The sequence below is a fragment of the Ictalurus furcatus genome, chromosome 16, assembly GCF_023375685.1.
Source record: "Ictalurus furcatus strain D&B chromosome 16, Billie_1.0, whole genome shotgun sequence".
In the NCBI taxonomy this organism is placed as follows: Eukaryota; Metazoa; Chordata; class Actinopteri; order Siluriformes; family Ictaluridae; genus Ictalurus; species Ictalurus furcatus.
The window spans coordinates 28,756,813-28,773,301 of record NC_071270.1 but is presented as its reverse complement, the minus strand read 5'-3'; the positions used below and the strand labels follow the sequence as shown (position 1 = coordinate 28,773,301).

General features: G+C 44.3%; 1 protein-coding gene across 1 annotated transcript in view; it reads right to left on the bottom strand.

Annotated features, from left to right (window-relative positions):
• The window catches only part of ugcg (UDP-glucose ceramide glucosyltransferase), a 32,134-nt gene that overhangs the window by 6,114 nt on the left and 9,531 nt on the right, over window positions 1–16,489 (bottom strand). The window contains exons 3-7 of the mRNA XM_053645330.1: window positions 4,263–4,365; window positions 2,506–2,607; window positions 1,870–1,982; window positions 818–996; window positions 589–675 (exon numbers count right to left, since the gene is read on the bottom strand). Coding sequence (XP_053501305.1) covers window positions 589–675; window positions 818–996; window positions 1,870–1,982; window positions 2,506–2,607; window positions 4,263–4,365 — 584 coding nt within the window. The remainder of the gene's footprint in view (window positions 1–588; window positions 676–817; window positions 997–1,869; window positions 1,983–2,505; window positions 2,608–4,262; window positions 4,366–16,489) is intronic.

Sequence of the window (16,489 nt, the reverse complement as noted above, 5' to 3'; positions counted from 1 at the left end):
TAACGACGGTGTGAAAGAAGCGCAAGTTAAATAACTGCAGAATAATTCTGTAAGGAACTGAAGGAAGAGCGGAGAATGAAGCGCTGCGAGTGTTTACTCGGTCGTGAGGAGAGACGCGGGAGAATGAAGCGCTGCGAGTGTTTACTCGGTCGTGAGGAGAGACGCGGGAGAATGAAGCGCCGCGAGTGTTTACTCGGTCGTGAGGAGACGCGGGAGAATGAAGAGCCGCGAGTGTTTACTCGGTCGTGAGGAGACGCGGGAGAATGAAGCGCCGCGAGTGTTTACTCGGTCGTGAGGAGACGCGGGAGAATGAAGCGCCGCGAGTGTTTACTCGGTCGTGAGGAGACGCGGGAGAATGAAGCGCCGCGAGTGTTTACTCGGTCGTGAGGAGACGCGGGAGAATGAAGCGCCGCGAGTGTTTACTCGGTCGTGAGGAGACGCGGGAGAATGAAGCGCCGCGAGTGTTTACTCGGTCGTGAGGAGAGACGCGGGAGAATGAAGCGCCGCGAGTGTTTACTCGGTCGTGAGGAGACGCGGGAGAATGAAGCGCCGCGAGTGTTTACTCGGTCGTGAGGAGAGACGCGGTACCTGATCATGCGTGACTGGAACTGAGCGATGGAATACGAGCCGGAGTTCTGCATGGCCACCTGCGTCGCCATGGAAAATTTCCATCCTCTGAAAGACAAAAGAGAAGGAGTTGATTTTCCCACGTGGAGCGGTGAGGCATGACGGCAGAACGTTACATCACACGAGGGAGGGAGGGAGGGAGAGAGAGAGAGAGAGAGAGAACTTGATAACCAGAATAAAGAAACCGGACCTGTCGGCGATGGCTTTGGCCATGAAGTAATCCTCAGCGATGTACTGAGCGAACGCGATGAGACCTCCGGCCTGGTCCAGAACATCCTTCCTCATCAGACACGACATTCCTGTCACACACTTAATCCCCGTCACGTTAGCTGAGATGTAGGAGCGAGGGTGTGATGTTCCGAAATACACCTACAGGAACACAGCACAGAGACACGCCCACCGAGTTACACACACACACACACACACAGGACACGCCCACTCAGAGGGAAAGACTGCGTGTTGGACTCGCGTTGTGGCTGGATGTAACCGATCGGTGAGAGTTGCCGCTTGCGTGTGGGGGAGGAGTTAAAAACGGAGCGGTGAAGTCGGACACTTCCTGCTTCCTGTAGTGACGCCGGCGCTGTGTTTACTTTCTTTATTGCAGATGATGTAATGTTTCTCAGATAAACAGACGCCTGAATTTTACACGTAGCAAACACTTCTCACTGAATAGCGTACATACAGCGCTTGTACGTTCACCATAAACCTGAATTATTTAAAAACCAATAAAGTGGGGTGTATATTTTTATCAGTTTTATTTTGATAAACACTAAGCTCACATTAAGATCACAGGAAAAGGGTTTTTACTGATATAAAAATACGGATATATTTTTCTTGTGCTACAGGAATAAAATGTAACTACCCCAATTTATTCGTTTTCTTCGTCTGGTTTTGACACGTGTTATTTATTTGTTCTGACATGATGGTTTAATATTTATATATATATATATATATATATATAATATATATAAAACCGATGCACTGTTTAAAGTGAAGGATCAGCGTGAGTTAGCACTAATTTCACATCACGTCATTCATCACCAAAAGAAAAACCTCTGCGTGTCTGCAGCGTGAGATTGTTTACACTACAGCATCTTCACCAGCTCCACCAGAACCAGAAGATCCAGCTTCTAACACACATACACGCTCGTCCCACGTGCTCTGCTCCACCCCTTCCCCCCACCCCCACGTGGCACTGGAATGGCGGTTATGTCCCAACACGGACTCTGAAGACTCTCTCACCTGCTCCAGCGTAGCGGCGAATCCTTGGCGGTCTGCGACGTATGGGAGGCCGTGAACCAGACCCACCTTCTCGTTCATCTGATTGGCCATGTCCGTCAGCGTGTCGGGCCTCACTGCGTGAAATCGGATAAACACCACGGAACGTTAACACAAAAGAAACGCTGACTGGAGCGCTGTATAAATCAGCTCACAGGAGACACATGAGCTAGCTTATCCGTCATCAATCATTAAACTCCCGATTTACTCCCAGACTCTTCTGCGTGTTCTGCATTAAAATCTCTCCGATTTGACACCTCGGCCTCCCTATATAGCACTTTGTCCTCCATGTTCTTTTTCCTCACAAGCTGCGATCTGATTGGTCGGATGATTAAAAATAGCTTGACGTCACACTGAGCTTTTGTAAAAGGCTTTTACGAACACAAACATGGAAGCAGCGTTATTGTTTGCACAGGAACTACAAAAGTAAAGTACAGGACTAAGTTAGTACAGGACTAAGGGTTCTGTGGCTCCTAAAGGGATCTACTTGGAGGACTAAGAGCTCCTATGCTCCATAAAGGGTTTTACTTCAAGGACTAAGGGTTTTTGGGCTCCTAAATGAGTTCTACTTGGAGGAATAAGTTCTTTGGATTAATTTACCTCGAATTCCACTGTCGCAGATCCACACCAGGTCGTATTTTGCTCCCTCGTAACCGGGCATGAGGTTGTTTATTTTTGGATTGATGCCAACCTTCTTACCGCCTGCGTGGAGAAATAAAGAGAGAGAGAACAGATGGAGGAATAGCATGTCACTTCTGTTCTTCTTTTCGCTCGGATACGCTTTGAGCTTCAAACAGCAACGTTAACCACCAACTTCGATCCGCTTGAAAGCAGGTCAGAAAAAATAATCCATATTCACTATTAAAGTGTAGAGCAGCGTGGAGGCCGGGTTCTCCGAGACGCCTCCCAGAACCCCCGCAGGGCCTCGCTGTAGCGCTCTAATGGAGTTCAGTAATGTGTTTAACCTCAACACGGCTGTGTACAGACAGAGCTGCCATTTTACTGATGCAGTCACATGAGCTAAAGGAGCATCAAACGTCTGCAGGCCGCCTTCTGAACTACTGCGTGTGTGTGTGTGTGTGTGTGTGTGTGTGTGTGTGTGTGTGTGTGTGGGGAGTTGGATAACCCCCTCATTTCTCTATATTGTTAAAGAAACTTAAAGGTGCTTTGACTATTTTTTTAAAATAATAAAGTTATGTTGAAAGTTTTAGTCATAAAGGACGCTATCAGCTTTTGAAAGGAAAAAAAAAGCTCTGCTCTGCTTTAAGTTTTTGTCACAAAAAAAGTGGGAAAAAATTGGTTTGGATGTTGAGGGGACACACACACTAACTAGATAACAGACTGAAAGTGCGATTCTTGTGATCATGTGCTATACCGTGTCCAATTAGCAACGAGCATGTGATGTAAGGACCTCCCCTTAATACTCATTTTCCGTCACAAATTTGTATATAATAATTGCCACCACGTTTCCCAATTTGACATACTGTGTCCAATTAGCAGCGAGCATGTTTCCCAATACACGTCACATGTCCCAATTTGATACAATGTGTCCAATTAGCAGCGAGCATGTTTCCCCAATTTGCCTCATGTGTCCCAATTTGATACACTGTGCCCAATTAGAAATGAGCATGTTTCTCAATTTGATACACTGTGTCCAATTAGAAATGAGCATGTTTCTCAATTTGATACACTGTGTCCAATTAGCAGCGAGCATGTTTCCCAATTTGCGTCACATGTCCCAATTTGATACACTGTGTCCAATTAGCAGCGAGCATGTTTCCCTAATTTGCCTCATGTGTCCCAATTTGATACACTGTGCCCAATTAGAAATGAGCATGTTTCTCAATTTGATACACTGTGTCCAATTAGCAGTGAGCATATTTCCCTCATTTGCCGCCACGTTTCCGAATTTTCGCTCACCTTTCCTAAATTCTTTTTGTCATGTTTCCGAATTTGTGCTCTCATTTCCTAATTTTCCGTCACGTTATTGTTTCTGGCGTGATGTTTCTCATTAACCCGTGGTGCTGTCAGCACAGTAACCCCTGTTTGTAATAAGGACATGAGAGAGGAGGATAACAGGCCCCCTGCGGGACGGAGGTACAGATGTACGGAGTCACTTCCTGTTCTTAATGAGCGAGAATCAATTTCCTGTCTCGGAGGTGCAGCGGCGCTCGGAGATCATCCACACGGCTCGGAGCGCGTGCTGGAAATCTTCCTAAATGATTGGGATCTGTCCCTGAACAGCACGCAGGAGGAATCATTTCATCGGGGAGATGGAGAGAGGATGTGAAGGGAGTCTGTTTCCTCAGCGCTAATAAAACAATATACACATGCGTACGTGCGGTAACGGTGCTTACCTATAAATAAGCGGGCGTCGACGCCGGGGTATTTCCCCAGAAGCTTTTTACACACGTCGATGGCCGGATCGTCGTGGTCTTGCACGCAGAGAAGAATTTCATACTGAGGGAGGAATAAATAAATAAATAAGTAAATAATAATACAGAAGCACACGTCAACCTTCTTCAGATTTATTCATTATGATCTTCACTGTTTGTTTAAATATTAGAATAATAATAATAATAATAATAATAATAATGCTACAGGGCTGGGCAATACAGTGATATCATCGATATCGTGATAAATTCATTCACAATAGACTTTTCGGAGGTATCGTGTGTATTGTAATTTAATTTGTGATTTAAAACATTATGCTTTTTTTTTTTTTTTAATTAAGCAGCTGGTGTGAAGTTGAAGTTTTGTACGGTTTTAAATCTTTAAAAATGTCAACACTTTTACAGAACTTGCTCGTTTTCCCTTCTTCTCAGAGTTGGTTTATTCCTGGAGACGTTCCATAATCTTTAAAAGTTTCCTCGGTATGGTGATATGAGAGAGATAACCGATACGAGATCGCCCAGCCCGTTTATCTCATCTCATCTCATCTCATCGACTCCAGCTGAAGATTAAACACTCTGCAGACGTTTATTCTGGAAAAACTGGCACATTTTAAACCCGTCCAATCCGAGCGTTAAGATGAAGGACGCTGTGTGTGGCGAGAGGAACGGAGGAGAGAAGTGAAGCGTTGCGCACAGGAACACACACGGCATCATTAGATGGTGTATTAAATGCTGCAGACTTTCAAACAATTGTGAAGAACTTGACCACACACACACACACACACACCTACTCTATTTAGAGAACATGTCGCGTGTGACCGAGCGAGTTCACACACTCTGTGTTCTACAGAACCACAATCAGAGCAAAACAAGTCATCATGTGTCTGCTAACTGAGGGTGTTTATTTCTCTCCCTCTCTCTCTCTCACACACACACACACACACACACACACACACACTCAAATTCAGATATTTGATTATAGTGCTGGAGTACATTACACTTTATACATCATATAAGAGTTTACAGTACCTGCAGTACCTATAGTACCCAAGCTAGCTACTATAACAATAAACTGCTGTCACTGTTTGCATTAGCTGAGCGATGTGACAACATATACAGATGTTAATAAATAGGCTCCTTATAACATAAGCATTATATATATATATATATATGTATGTGTATATATATATATAAAAAAGACTTCCAGCTGCTTCCAGTCAGTTGTAATATACAGTACATGGCGTAAAACAAACACAGCGGCGTTCTCATTCTGAGGTTCGGCTGTTTGTTTGTGTTTTATTCTAACGTTCTGTTTAATTCAGACCCGTGTCCTTTCCCCTGCCGTGTTGATTTATTTGAGGTTGTGATTTAGACTAGAACGGATTACAAACAGAAACACGACACTGCTGTTTCCTGAACGCTTCTGTAAACACGGACATGCAAACAAAAAACAAACAGGAAATCAACATTTCTTTATCATCATCAATTCAGAGCTGCTTTATTTATTTATTTATTTATATTATATATTCAGCACCTAAACCTTAACCACACTGGAGCAAAAGCAAAAGAAGAAGGAGGAACAGTTTATTATGGGATTGTTTTTTGTTTTTTGCCTTTTTTACTTTTAGAAAACACGAATAAATAAAAGGCGTGAGCGGCGTACGCCAAGCCACTCGCGTGAGTAAAGCAGGTTAAAGTGACCGTGATGGTTCAGAACGCAGGTGATCATTACTCTCCTCTCACTGGAACATGCTCTACCACGCAGATGCTGAATTCTGGATTCTGATTGGTCAGAAAAAGAGAGACGCTGGTGAGGGAACGACTCTTTATAACCACTTCCTGGTTGTGTTTTTAATCTTAAACGAGATACACAAACCAAACACAGAAACTATTAAGAATGCACGCACGCACACACACACACACACACACACACACACACAATACTGCTGTTGGTGTTATGTCAATACATGGAGATATCGCAGTTTAACCTTTTTAAAAATTTTTATTAATTACAAACTCTAACTGCACATAAAACTTTCATCATTATTATAAACAAGAAGTTATTTATTTAATAAATAAAATGTTATTGTTATTTACTCACTTTATATTCTAACTAGTTATAGCTTTTTCCTTTTTTTAAATTTGCCTTACTTTTATACTTTTATATATATATATATATATATATATATATATATATATATATATATATATATACAGTGAGGGAAAAAAGTATTTGATCCCCTGCTGATTTTGTACGTTTGCCCACTGACAAAGAAATGATCAGTCTGTAATTTTAATGGTAGTTGTATTTGAACAGTGAGAGACAGAATAACAACAAAAAAATCCAGAAAAACGCATGTCAAAAATTTTATAAATTAATTTGCATTTTAATGAGGGAAAAAAGTATTTGACCCCCTCTCAATCAGAAAGATTTCTGGCTCCCAGGTGTCTTTTATACAGGTAACGAGCTGAGATTAGGAGCACACTCTTAAAGGGAGTGCTCCTAATATCAGTTTGTTACCTGTATAAAAGACACCTGTCCACAGAAGCAATCAATCAGTCATATTCCAAACTCTCCACCATGGCCAAGACCAAAGAGCTCTCCAAGGATGTCAGGGACAAGATTGTAGACCTACACAAGTCTGGAATGGGCTACAAGACCATTGCCAAGCAGCTTGGTGAGAAGGGGACAACAGTTGGTGCGATTATTCACAAATGGAAGAAGCACAAAAGAACTGTCAGTCTCCCTCGGCCTGGGGCTCCATGCAAGATCTCACCTCGTGGAGTTGCATTGATCATGAGAACAGTGAGGAATCAGCCCAGAACTACACGGGAGGATCTTGTCAATGATCTCAAGGCAGCTGGGACCATAGTCACCAAGAAAACAATTGGTAACACACTACGCCGTGAAGGACTGAAATCCTGCAGCGCGCAAGGTCCGCTGCTCAAGAAAACACATATACATCCCCGTCTGAAGTTTGCCAATGAACATCTGAATGATTCTGAGGACAACTGGGTGAAAGCATTGAGGTCAGATGAGACCAAAATGGAGCTCTTTGGCATCAACTCAACTCGCCGTGTTTGGAGGAGGAGGAATGCTGCCTATGACCCCTGGAAGACCATCCCCACCGTCAAACATGGAGGTGGAAACATTATGCTTTGGGGGTGTTTTTCTGCTAAGGGGACAGGACAACTTCACCGCATCAAAGGGACGATGGACGGGGCCATGTACCGTCAAATCTTGGGTGAAAACCTCCTTCCCTCAGACAGGGCATTGAAAATGGGTCGTGGATGGATATTCCAGCATGACAATGACCCAAAACACATGGCCAAGGCAACAAAGGAGTGGCTCAAGAAGAAGCACATTAAGGTCCTGGAGTGGCCTAGCCAGTCTCCAGACCTTAATCCCATAGAAAATCTGTGGAGAGAGCTGAAGGTTCGAGTTGCCAAACGTCAGCCTCGAAACCTTAATGATTTGGAGATGATCTGCAAAGAGGAGTGGGACAAAATCCCTCCTGAGATGTGTGCAAACCTGGTGGCCAACTACAAGAAACGTCTGACCTCTGTGATTGCCAACAAGGGTTTTTAAACCAAGTACTAAGTCATGTTTTGCAGAGGGGTCAAATACTTATTTCCCTCATTAAAATGCAAATCAATTTATAACATTTTTGATGTGCGTTTTTCTGGATTTTTTTGTTGTTATTCTGTCTCTCACTGTTCAAATAAATCTACCATTAAAGTTATAGACTGATCATTTCTTTGTCAGTGGGCAAACATACAAAATCAGCAGGGGATCAAATACTTTTTTCCCTCACTGTATATATATATATATATATATATATAAAATTTATTTATTTTAAATATATTTTTTATATATTTACATACAATAATTTAATATTGTTAGAATATTTTTCGTTATTTATTTTACTATTATCTGCCTATTTAATTTTTTTTTATTATTTATGAATTATTATCTTTTCTCCTTTTCGGTTTTAATTAATTTTTTTTTTTTTTAGAAATTAAATAAAAAGTATCGTCAAACTTAGTTTTATCTATTTTTTTAATGCAGTGTTGTCAAACCTGCATTTTATTTCATGAAGCATTCCATGCGTGAGAAATGTTTTTAAGGCCCAGGGATAGAGTTAGACCCATATATGATCCTTCATGAAAACTCAAACACATTGATGTTCGTTATCAGAGTAAAAACCGATCAGAGCTGTTAGGCCAAGAATACATAAATACAATGACAGACAGACAGATGGACAGACAGACAGATACAGAGCTTGTCTGCAGCTTGGAATCGTTTTTAAATAAATAAACCAGATTTCGATCTCCGGTCTGAGAAGCTTAAAATAACGTTTACATTCAGGAGGAGTTTACTGCGTGGAGACGAAGCTCCGGATTTTGACTCCGACGAGCTCCGACACGTCCACACCGTCAGCCTCGCTCTGATCCCAGGAGAAAGAAATGGGGCGGTGATGGGCCCGGCGGTGGGGGATGGGGGCAGTGATGGGGAATCCTGACAGGTGATGGAGACGGTCAGGAATGTTTATTAACACAGAATTCCTTGCCCCGTGTCCTAATGTGACGCACACGACACGTTACAGGAACCCTGCGTGAAGCCGCTACCGTGAGACACAGAGCTGGACGTGAACGTTCTACGTCTTGCAAATGCAAATCGTGCGATGCAAAAGACGATGTTGGGAAAACGCAGGTTCTCAGGAACACTTCCCAAGCTCCATGATGCCATGTATCCTAACAAAATGCAGATTCAGGGAAATAAACTCTCTGTGATTCTCCGAGTTCTCTGACAAAACCTCGTCCTCGTCTTCTGGGATTAGGATTTTCCACATTTCAAGTTGTGAGGTTGAATGATAAGAATTTCAGATCTGCTGGGCGTGACGCACGGCCGTTCCTCGACTCCTGATTGGCTGAGACAGATTGAAAGTCCAGAGTAAATATTCAGATTTATAAGTCTCAGGCTCACAAATACTCTCGCATATGAGAAGTTCTTTTTGTCCTCGTCACACAGGTCTGACGAGTACGCACCTTATCATCAGGGACAGGAAAAGCTTAGTGATTTATTTCTAATAAAGTGACACGAGTTAGATATTAAAGTGCTGAGTGGAGGTGGAGCTGAGTCAGCAGGATCAGAACACAAAAACATGCACTTTCACATGAGAAAGCTACCAGGCAGTCTCACGCAGGAGAGAGCAGAACTGATGAAAAATAATTATCGTTATAATAACTAAAAGAATTAGGAAGAGTGTTCATTTTAGGAAAAAAACATTTCCTCTTTACAGACCTCAGGGCAACATTTCTGCTATTCTCAACATTCTCTTCACCCACGAGATTCGATTCAGTTGACCAACAAGAGAGATCTTTATAAATCAACACAACAACAACTCTCTCATACACACACACACACACACACACACACACACACACACACACACACACAGAGAGAGAGAGCAAGCTCCGCCTCTATCCAGTAAACATGGAGGAAGAGGAAGGTGAGGAAGATGGTGGAGTCTGTGTGATTCAATATTATATTAAGTTGATTGTTCTCTCAGAGACAGGAAGTGAAGCAGCTGAGACACAAACATTTACTCAGAATGAAAAAAGTTTGCTAAAGAGAAGTGAAGCGATGGCAGAGGGAACTGAGAGATGAGTGTGCGGTTCTTTTTTACACAAGGACTCAAACGGTATCAATGTTTCAGGTTCCTGAGGGTTTCCCCGAATCAGACCCTACAAGTGTTCACCAGAAACACACTGCACACGCTCATTCCCACACCAACAGGAGTCAATCCATCCATCCATCCATCCACCTAACCCAACCCATCCCATCCCTCCATCCACCTAACCCATCCCATCCCTCCATCCACCTAACCCATCCCATCCCATCCATCCACCTAACCCATCCCATCCCATCCATCCACCTAACCCAACCCCTCCCATCCATCCACCTAACCCAACCCCTCCCATCCATCCACCTAACCCAACCCCTCCCATCCATCCACCTAACCTAACCCATCCCATCCATCCATCCACCTAACCCATCCCATCCCTCCATCCACCTAACCCATCCCATCCATCCACCTAACCCATCCCATCCCTCCATCCACCTAACCCATCCCATCCCTCCATCCACCTAACCCAACCCCTCCCATCCATCCACCTAACCCAACCCCTCCCATCCATCCATCCACCTAACCCATCCCATCCCATCCATCCACCTAACCCATCCCATCCCTCCATCCACCTAACCCATCCCATCCCATCCATCCACCTAACCCATCCCATCCCTCCATCCACCTAACCCATCCCATCCCTCCATCCACCTAACCCATCCCATCCCTCCATCCACCTAACCCATCCCATCCCATCCATCCACCTAACCCATCCCATCCATCCACCTAACCCAACCCCTCCCATCCATCCACCTAACCCAACCCCTCCCATCCATCCACCTAACCTAACCCATCCCATCCATCCATCCACCTAACCCATCCCATCCCTCCATCCACCTAACCCAACCCATCCCTCCATCCACCCATCCCATCCATCCACCTAACCTAACCCATCCCATCCATCCACCTAACCTAACCCATCCCATCCATCCATCCACCTAACCCAACCCATCCCTCCATCCACCTAACCCATCCCATCCCATCCATCCACCTAACCCCTCCCATCCCATCCATCCATCCACCTAACCCATCCCATCCATCCATCCACCTAACCCAACCCATCCCATCCATCCACCTAACCCATCCCATCCATCCACCTAACCTAACCCATCCCATCCATCCATCCACCTAACCCAACCCATCCCTCCATCCACCTAACCCATCCCATCCCATCCATCCACCTAACCCCTCCCATCCATCCACCTAACCTAACCCATCCCATCCATCCATCCACCTAACCCATCCCATCCATCCATCCACCTAACCCAACCCCTCCCATCCATCCACCTAACCTAACCCATCCCATCCATCCATCCACCTAACCCATCCCATCCATCCATCCATCCACCTAACCCAACCCCTCCCATCCATCCACCTAACCCAACCCATCCCATCCATCCATCCATCCACCTAACCCAACCCCTCCCATCCATCCACCTAACCCAACCCATCCCATCCATCCATCATCTAACCCATCCCATCCCATCCATCCATCCATCCATCCACCTAACCCATCACATCCATCCATCCAACCGACGATTCACCTAACCCATCCATCCATCCACCTAACCCATCTAAACAGCCACCAAACCATGTATCCATTCAATCATTCATCCCTCTTCCTACATCCATTCACCTACACATCTATCCATCCACCCACCTATCCATCCATCCGCACACCTAACCAGCAATCGAACCAAGTATCCATCCAGTCATCTATCCCTGTTCCTACTCATTCATCTACTCACCTAACCATTCATCCAACTACCCATCATATCCTGGATCCATCCAATCATCTATCCAACTACCCCCTAACCATCCATCCATCCGTCCGTCCATCAAAGCACAAATCCATCCAATCATCTATCCATTTATTCCATCCATTCATCTACTGCATCCTAATATCTAAATTTTTCCATCCATCTATCAATCTGTCTGTGACATAAACATGTGGTCTAGGTGATTGGTTTTACACATGTCCATGGCCAAGTACTTATAAGCCAAGTAACCCGAGATAGTCGAGGGACACGCCCACTAACAACCAACTGGTACGTGTTTGAACACAGAACCGTACAGGAGGTGATTCGTGTTTCGGTCTAAAATGTTCCATTGGGGATGGGGTAGAGGGGGGCCAAAACAGCATGACCTGATCGACTGGCAGCTTCAAAAGGTGACCTAGGAGCTGCAAGCCCTCATCAGGTTCCCGCTGATGTGACGGACACGCCTGGACAGAACAACAGTGTGTTCCTTACACGGGGTTTAATTAGTTAGCGACAAAGCCCAAGGGTTGTGTTTGAGTTTAAAAACAGAAACAGTAACACGGCTACAGTGTGATGACGTGGTGTTGATCCTCACACGCTGGGAAAACTGTAAACACCGCGATCTCTCGGTTCACCGGTCCGGATATTTCACAAGGAGCCCTTTAGCGTGATGCTCTGTGAGAGAACCGCTGGTATGCTCCGGATGAAGCTCAGAGATAACACACAAACGCATTTGCAAGGGAAATGCTGCACATCGCACCTATTCAAATCTCACTAAAGTGAACTTGCAGCCACATGAGCACAGGAAAGAAAAACATGGCTGGAGGAGCAGACATGAGAATAAACTCCATTACTGAACTCCTCAGTGTGTAACAGTGTGGTTTAACCCAACCTTATACTTCTACATGGCTATAGATTTACACACAAACACTGCTGCACTCCAGATGTGTACTGCATTAGAGGAACAAGCCTGGTGTAATTAAAACACCACACACTTTTTTTATTCTTTTTATTTTAGAACCCGTGCTTCAGAAGCTGAGCATCAGGGTTTCCATGTCCAAATTTATCCCGATCAGTTCTAAAATCCCATCTGGGATCAGGGAAGGAGAAGCTGTCTGGGATCGAAGGTAAAAGATTGTCTGGGATGGAGAGAGTATGTGGGATTGGGGGAGAGAGAGAGAGAGAGAGAGAGAGAGAGAGAGAGATGCACAGAAACACCACGAACAACACATGCTGAGCTGAATTAAGCCGATATTCATTCAGCGACCCACACTCATATCATTATAAAGCTCTGAATTACCAAGAGTTGAGCAAAGACACCAATCCCCTCATCATCTAGCTTGGTGTGTGCATGACTGAGGAGCTCTCCTGGACTCTCAACACCACCTGCTAACCAAGAAGGTCCAGCAGCGCGTCCACTTCCTGCGGAGGCTGAAGAGAGTGACTTCCCCCTCCCATCCTCACCTCCTTCTACAGAGGGAGAGAGAGAGCGTCCTGACCAGCTGTCTCACTGTGTGTTACGGGAACTGCACAGGCTCTGACCGCAAGACCCTAGAGAGAATCGTGAGGACATCTGAAAAGATCCTCAGGGTCTGCCTACGCACCATCGACACCTCCTTCAACAACCGCGGCATCCACAAAGCCACCAGTATCGCGGACGACCCTCTGACCATTTTCATGGACTCTCCCCCCTCCTGCCACCGGACAGAAGGTACAGGAGCATCCGTGCCACCGGCAGCAGACTCCGCAGCAGTTTCTTCCCTGAGGCAGTCAGATTACTCAACACTAGAGCTGCAACAAAAATCATGGTCAATGAATCTCATTATGGATTAGTTGGTCTGCGCGGCACGGGGGAGTTTACTCATTACGTTACTTCACGCTTCGAAGAGTAAATACTAAAGTTGTGTCCTAAATGAAGTACTGTACACTTACACTATGCACTATATACTCTACCGTCTAGTGTGTGGATTTTAGAAAGGTAATATCTTCTCAAAAGGAAGTGTAAACCACTTCCTAGTAAGTAGCGCATGACGTCATACGCACGTAATGTGACGCCGCTAGCTTTACCAGATACCCAGAGTCACCGACACCGACTTTCTTCAGCTTACTGTTTATACTTAGTGTATATATATAATATAAAAGTATTTATGCATTATTTTTTTACGGATGCACAAAAAGCGTGCATCCGATTAAAATAAATAAATTAATTAATTAATAATAAAAAAGGAAAATAATCAGTTAGTTGCAGCCCTACTCCACACCCTTCTGCCTCCCAACACTCACCTGGGCTAGTCAAACAACTAACCCCGTGAGACTCAGTACCACTGTGCGCACACACACACACACACACACACACACACACACAATGTGCAGTAGTACTGAAAAGTAGTACTGAAACCCAAAGTAAACTCCAGAGTAAAATGCAGAGAGAGAGAGAACATCTGTGATTTATAATCACCTCCATGTTACCATTTCAAATTATTAAATAAATCTCTCACCAAGATAAATAATCTCTTCTATTCTCCATCTCTCTCTCTCACACACACACACACACACACACACACACACACACACACACACACACACACTACTCCTCGTCAGGTGAGGTTTGTTGTAAGTCAGTAATAATGAGTCACTGAGTGATAAGAGCATGTGTGTGTGCGTGTGTGTCCTGCGGGAACGCCCGACTAAACGAGTTTAGAGCCAATTAAAAACACACACAATCCCTCTGATACACAGATCACCTGGGTCTTCACACAAACCCCAGGGATTCAGCAACTAAAAATATTTTTAAGCGACTTTTCGCTGCCAGTTTTTCATTATACAGTTTTGTCCATTAATATTGGCACCCTTAGTAAATATGAGCAAAGAAGGCTGTGAAAAATTGTCTTTATTGTTTAACCTTTTGTTTCAAAAAATTCACAAAAATACTCTGCTTTCATGGATGTCAAACAATTGCAAACAACACGGGTTTATCCAAATACCGTAATTTCTGGACTATAAGCCGCTACTTTTTTCACACGCTTTGAACACTGCGGCTTAAACAATGATGCGGCTAATTTATGGATTTTTACGGGCTAAGGAGCTTCATGCCGCCAAAACATTTAGCCTCGTCACATCGGACCAATGAAATTACCGAACAGGTCACAGTGGACCAGTGAAACTGTTCGAATTAAATCAACGCACTCACACTAAATTCTTCAGATCGGTCATTTTGCGCTTCATGCACACCCCCTCATCATGGAAAACACACGAAGAAATGCATATGATGCAACTTTCAAGTTAAAGGCGATCGATCTGGTTGTCGAAGAAGGAAATAGCATGCGAAGAGCAACTTTTGCTCAAGTCTGCCAGCGGATCCTAACAGCGTGGAGCAGTGTCAAAAAATCTACCATCACCAACGGGTTTCGAAAGGCTGGACTGCTGCGTGATGAAGAGGACAGCACACGCTCAAGGGCGAATTTGCCTCGAGACGTAAGTGACATTGAGAGCGACAACAAAAGAGAGACTGAGGAAGTGTGTGACGAAATACCGCTAATTCTGTGGCGGTTCAATTCCGACACTGAAGAAGACGACTTTAGTGGTTTTAGTGCGCAGGAGGAAGATGAAGATAGCGATCAATGACTTTTCCTGGTAAGCAACTGTATTTTTTTTTTTTTTTTTACCAGCCGCGTTACAGGTACTGTTCGGAAAAAAGCATTTACGGTACGTATTTAATTAAAAGTAAAAAAAATCTTTCTGTGTGACATCTTTCTGTGTAAATATCTCATGTTACAACGTGGACACCTGCGGCTTGTAGACAAGTGCGGCCTATATATGTACAAATTTTTTTTTCTTTTTAAAGTTTGTGGGTGCGGCTTATATTCAGGTGCACTCAATAGTACGAAAATTACGGTATATCTTTGTTAAATATAGGTGTGCAACAATTATTGACACCCTTTTAGTCAGTACTTTGTGCTAGCTCCCTCTACCATGATAACAGCTCTGAGTCTTCTCCTATAACGCCTGATGAGGTTGGAGAATACATGGCGAGGGATCTGAGAGCGTTCCTCCATACAGAACCTCTCCAGATCCTTCACATTTCAGGTCCACGCTGGTGGACTCTCCTCTTCAGTTCACCCCACAGGTTTTCTATGGGGTTCAGGTCAGGGGACTGGGATGGTCAGGGCAGGATCTTGATTTTGTGGTCAGTAAACCATTTCTGTGTTGATTTTGATGATGTTTTGGATCATTGTCCTGCTGGAAGATCCAACCACGGCCCATTTGAAGCTTTCTGGCAGAGGCAGTCAGGTTTTCATTTAATCTCTGTTGATATTTGATAGAGTCCATGATGCCATGTATCCTAACAAAATGTCCAGGTCCTCTGGCAGAAAAACAGCCCCAAAACATTAAAGATCCTCCACCATATTTAACCGTGGACATGAGGTACTTTTCCATACGGCTACCTCTCTGTGTACCAAAACCACCTCTGGTGTTTATTACCAAAAAGCTCTATTCTGGTTTCATCTGACCGTAGAACCCGATCCCATTTGAAGTTCCAGTAGTGTCTGCACACTAAAGACGCTCGAGTTTGTTTTTGGATGAGAGTAGAGGCTTTTTTCCTGAACCCCTTCCAAACAGCTTGTGGTAATGTAGGTGACTTCAGATTGTAGTTTTGGAGACTTTCTGACCCCAAGACACAACTAACTTCTGCAGTTCTCCAGCTGTGATCGTTGGAGATTTTTATCCACTCGAACCGTCC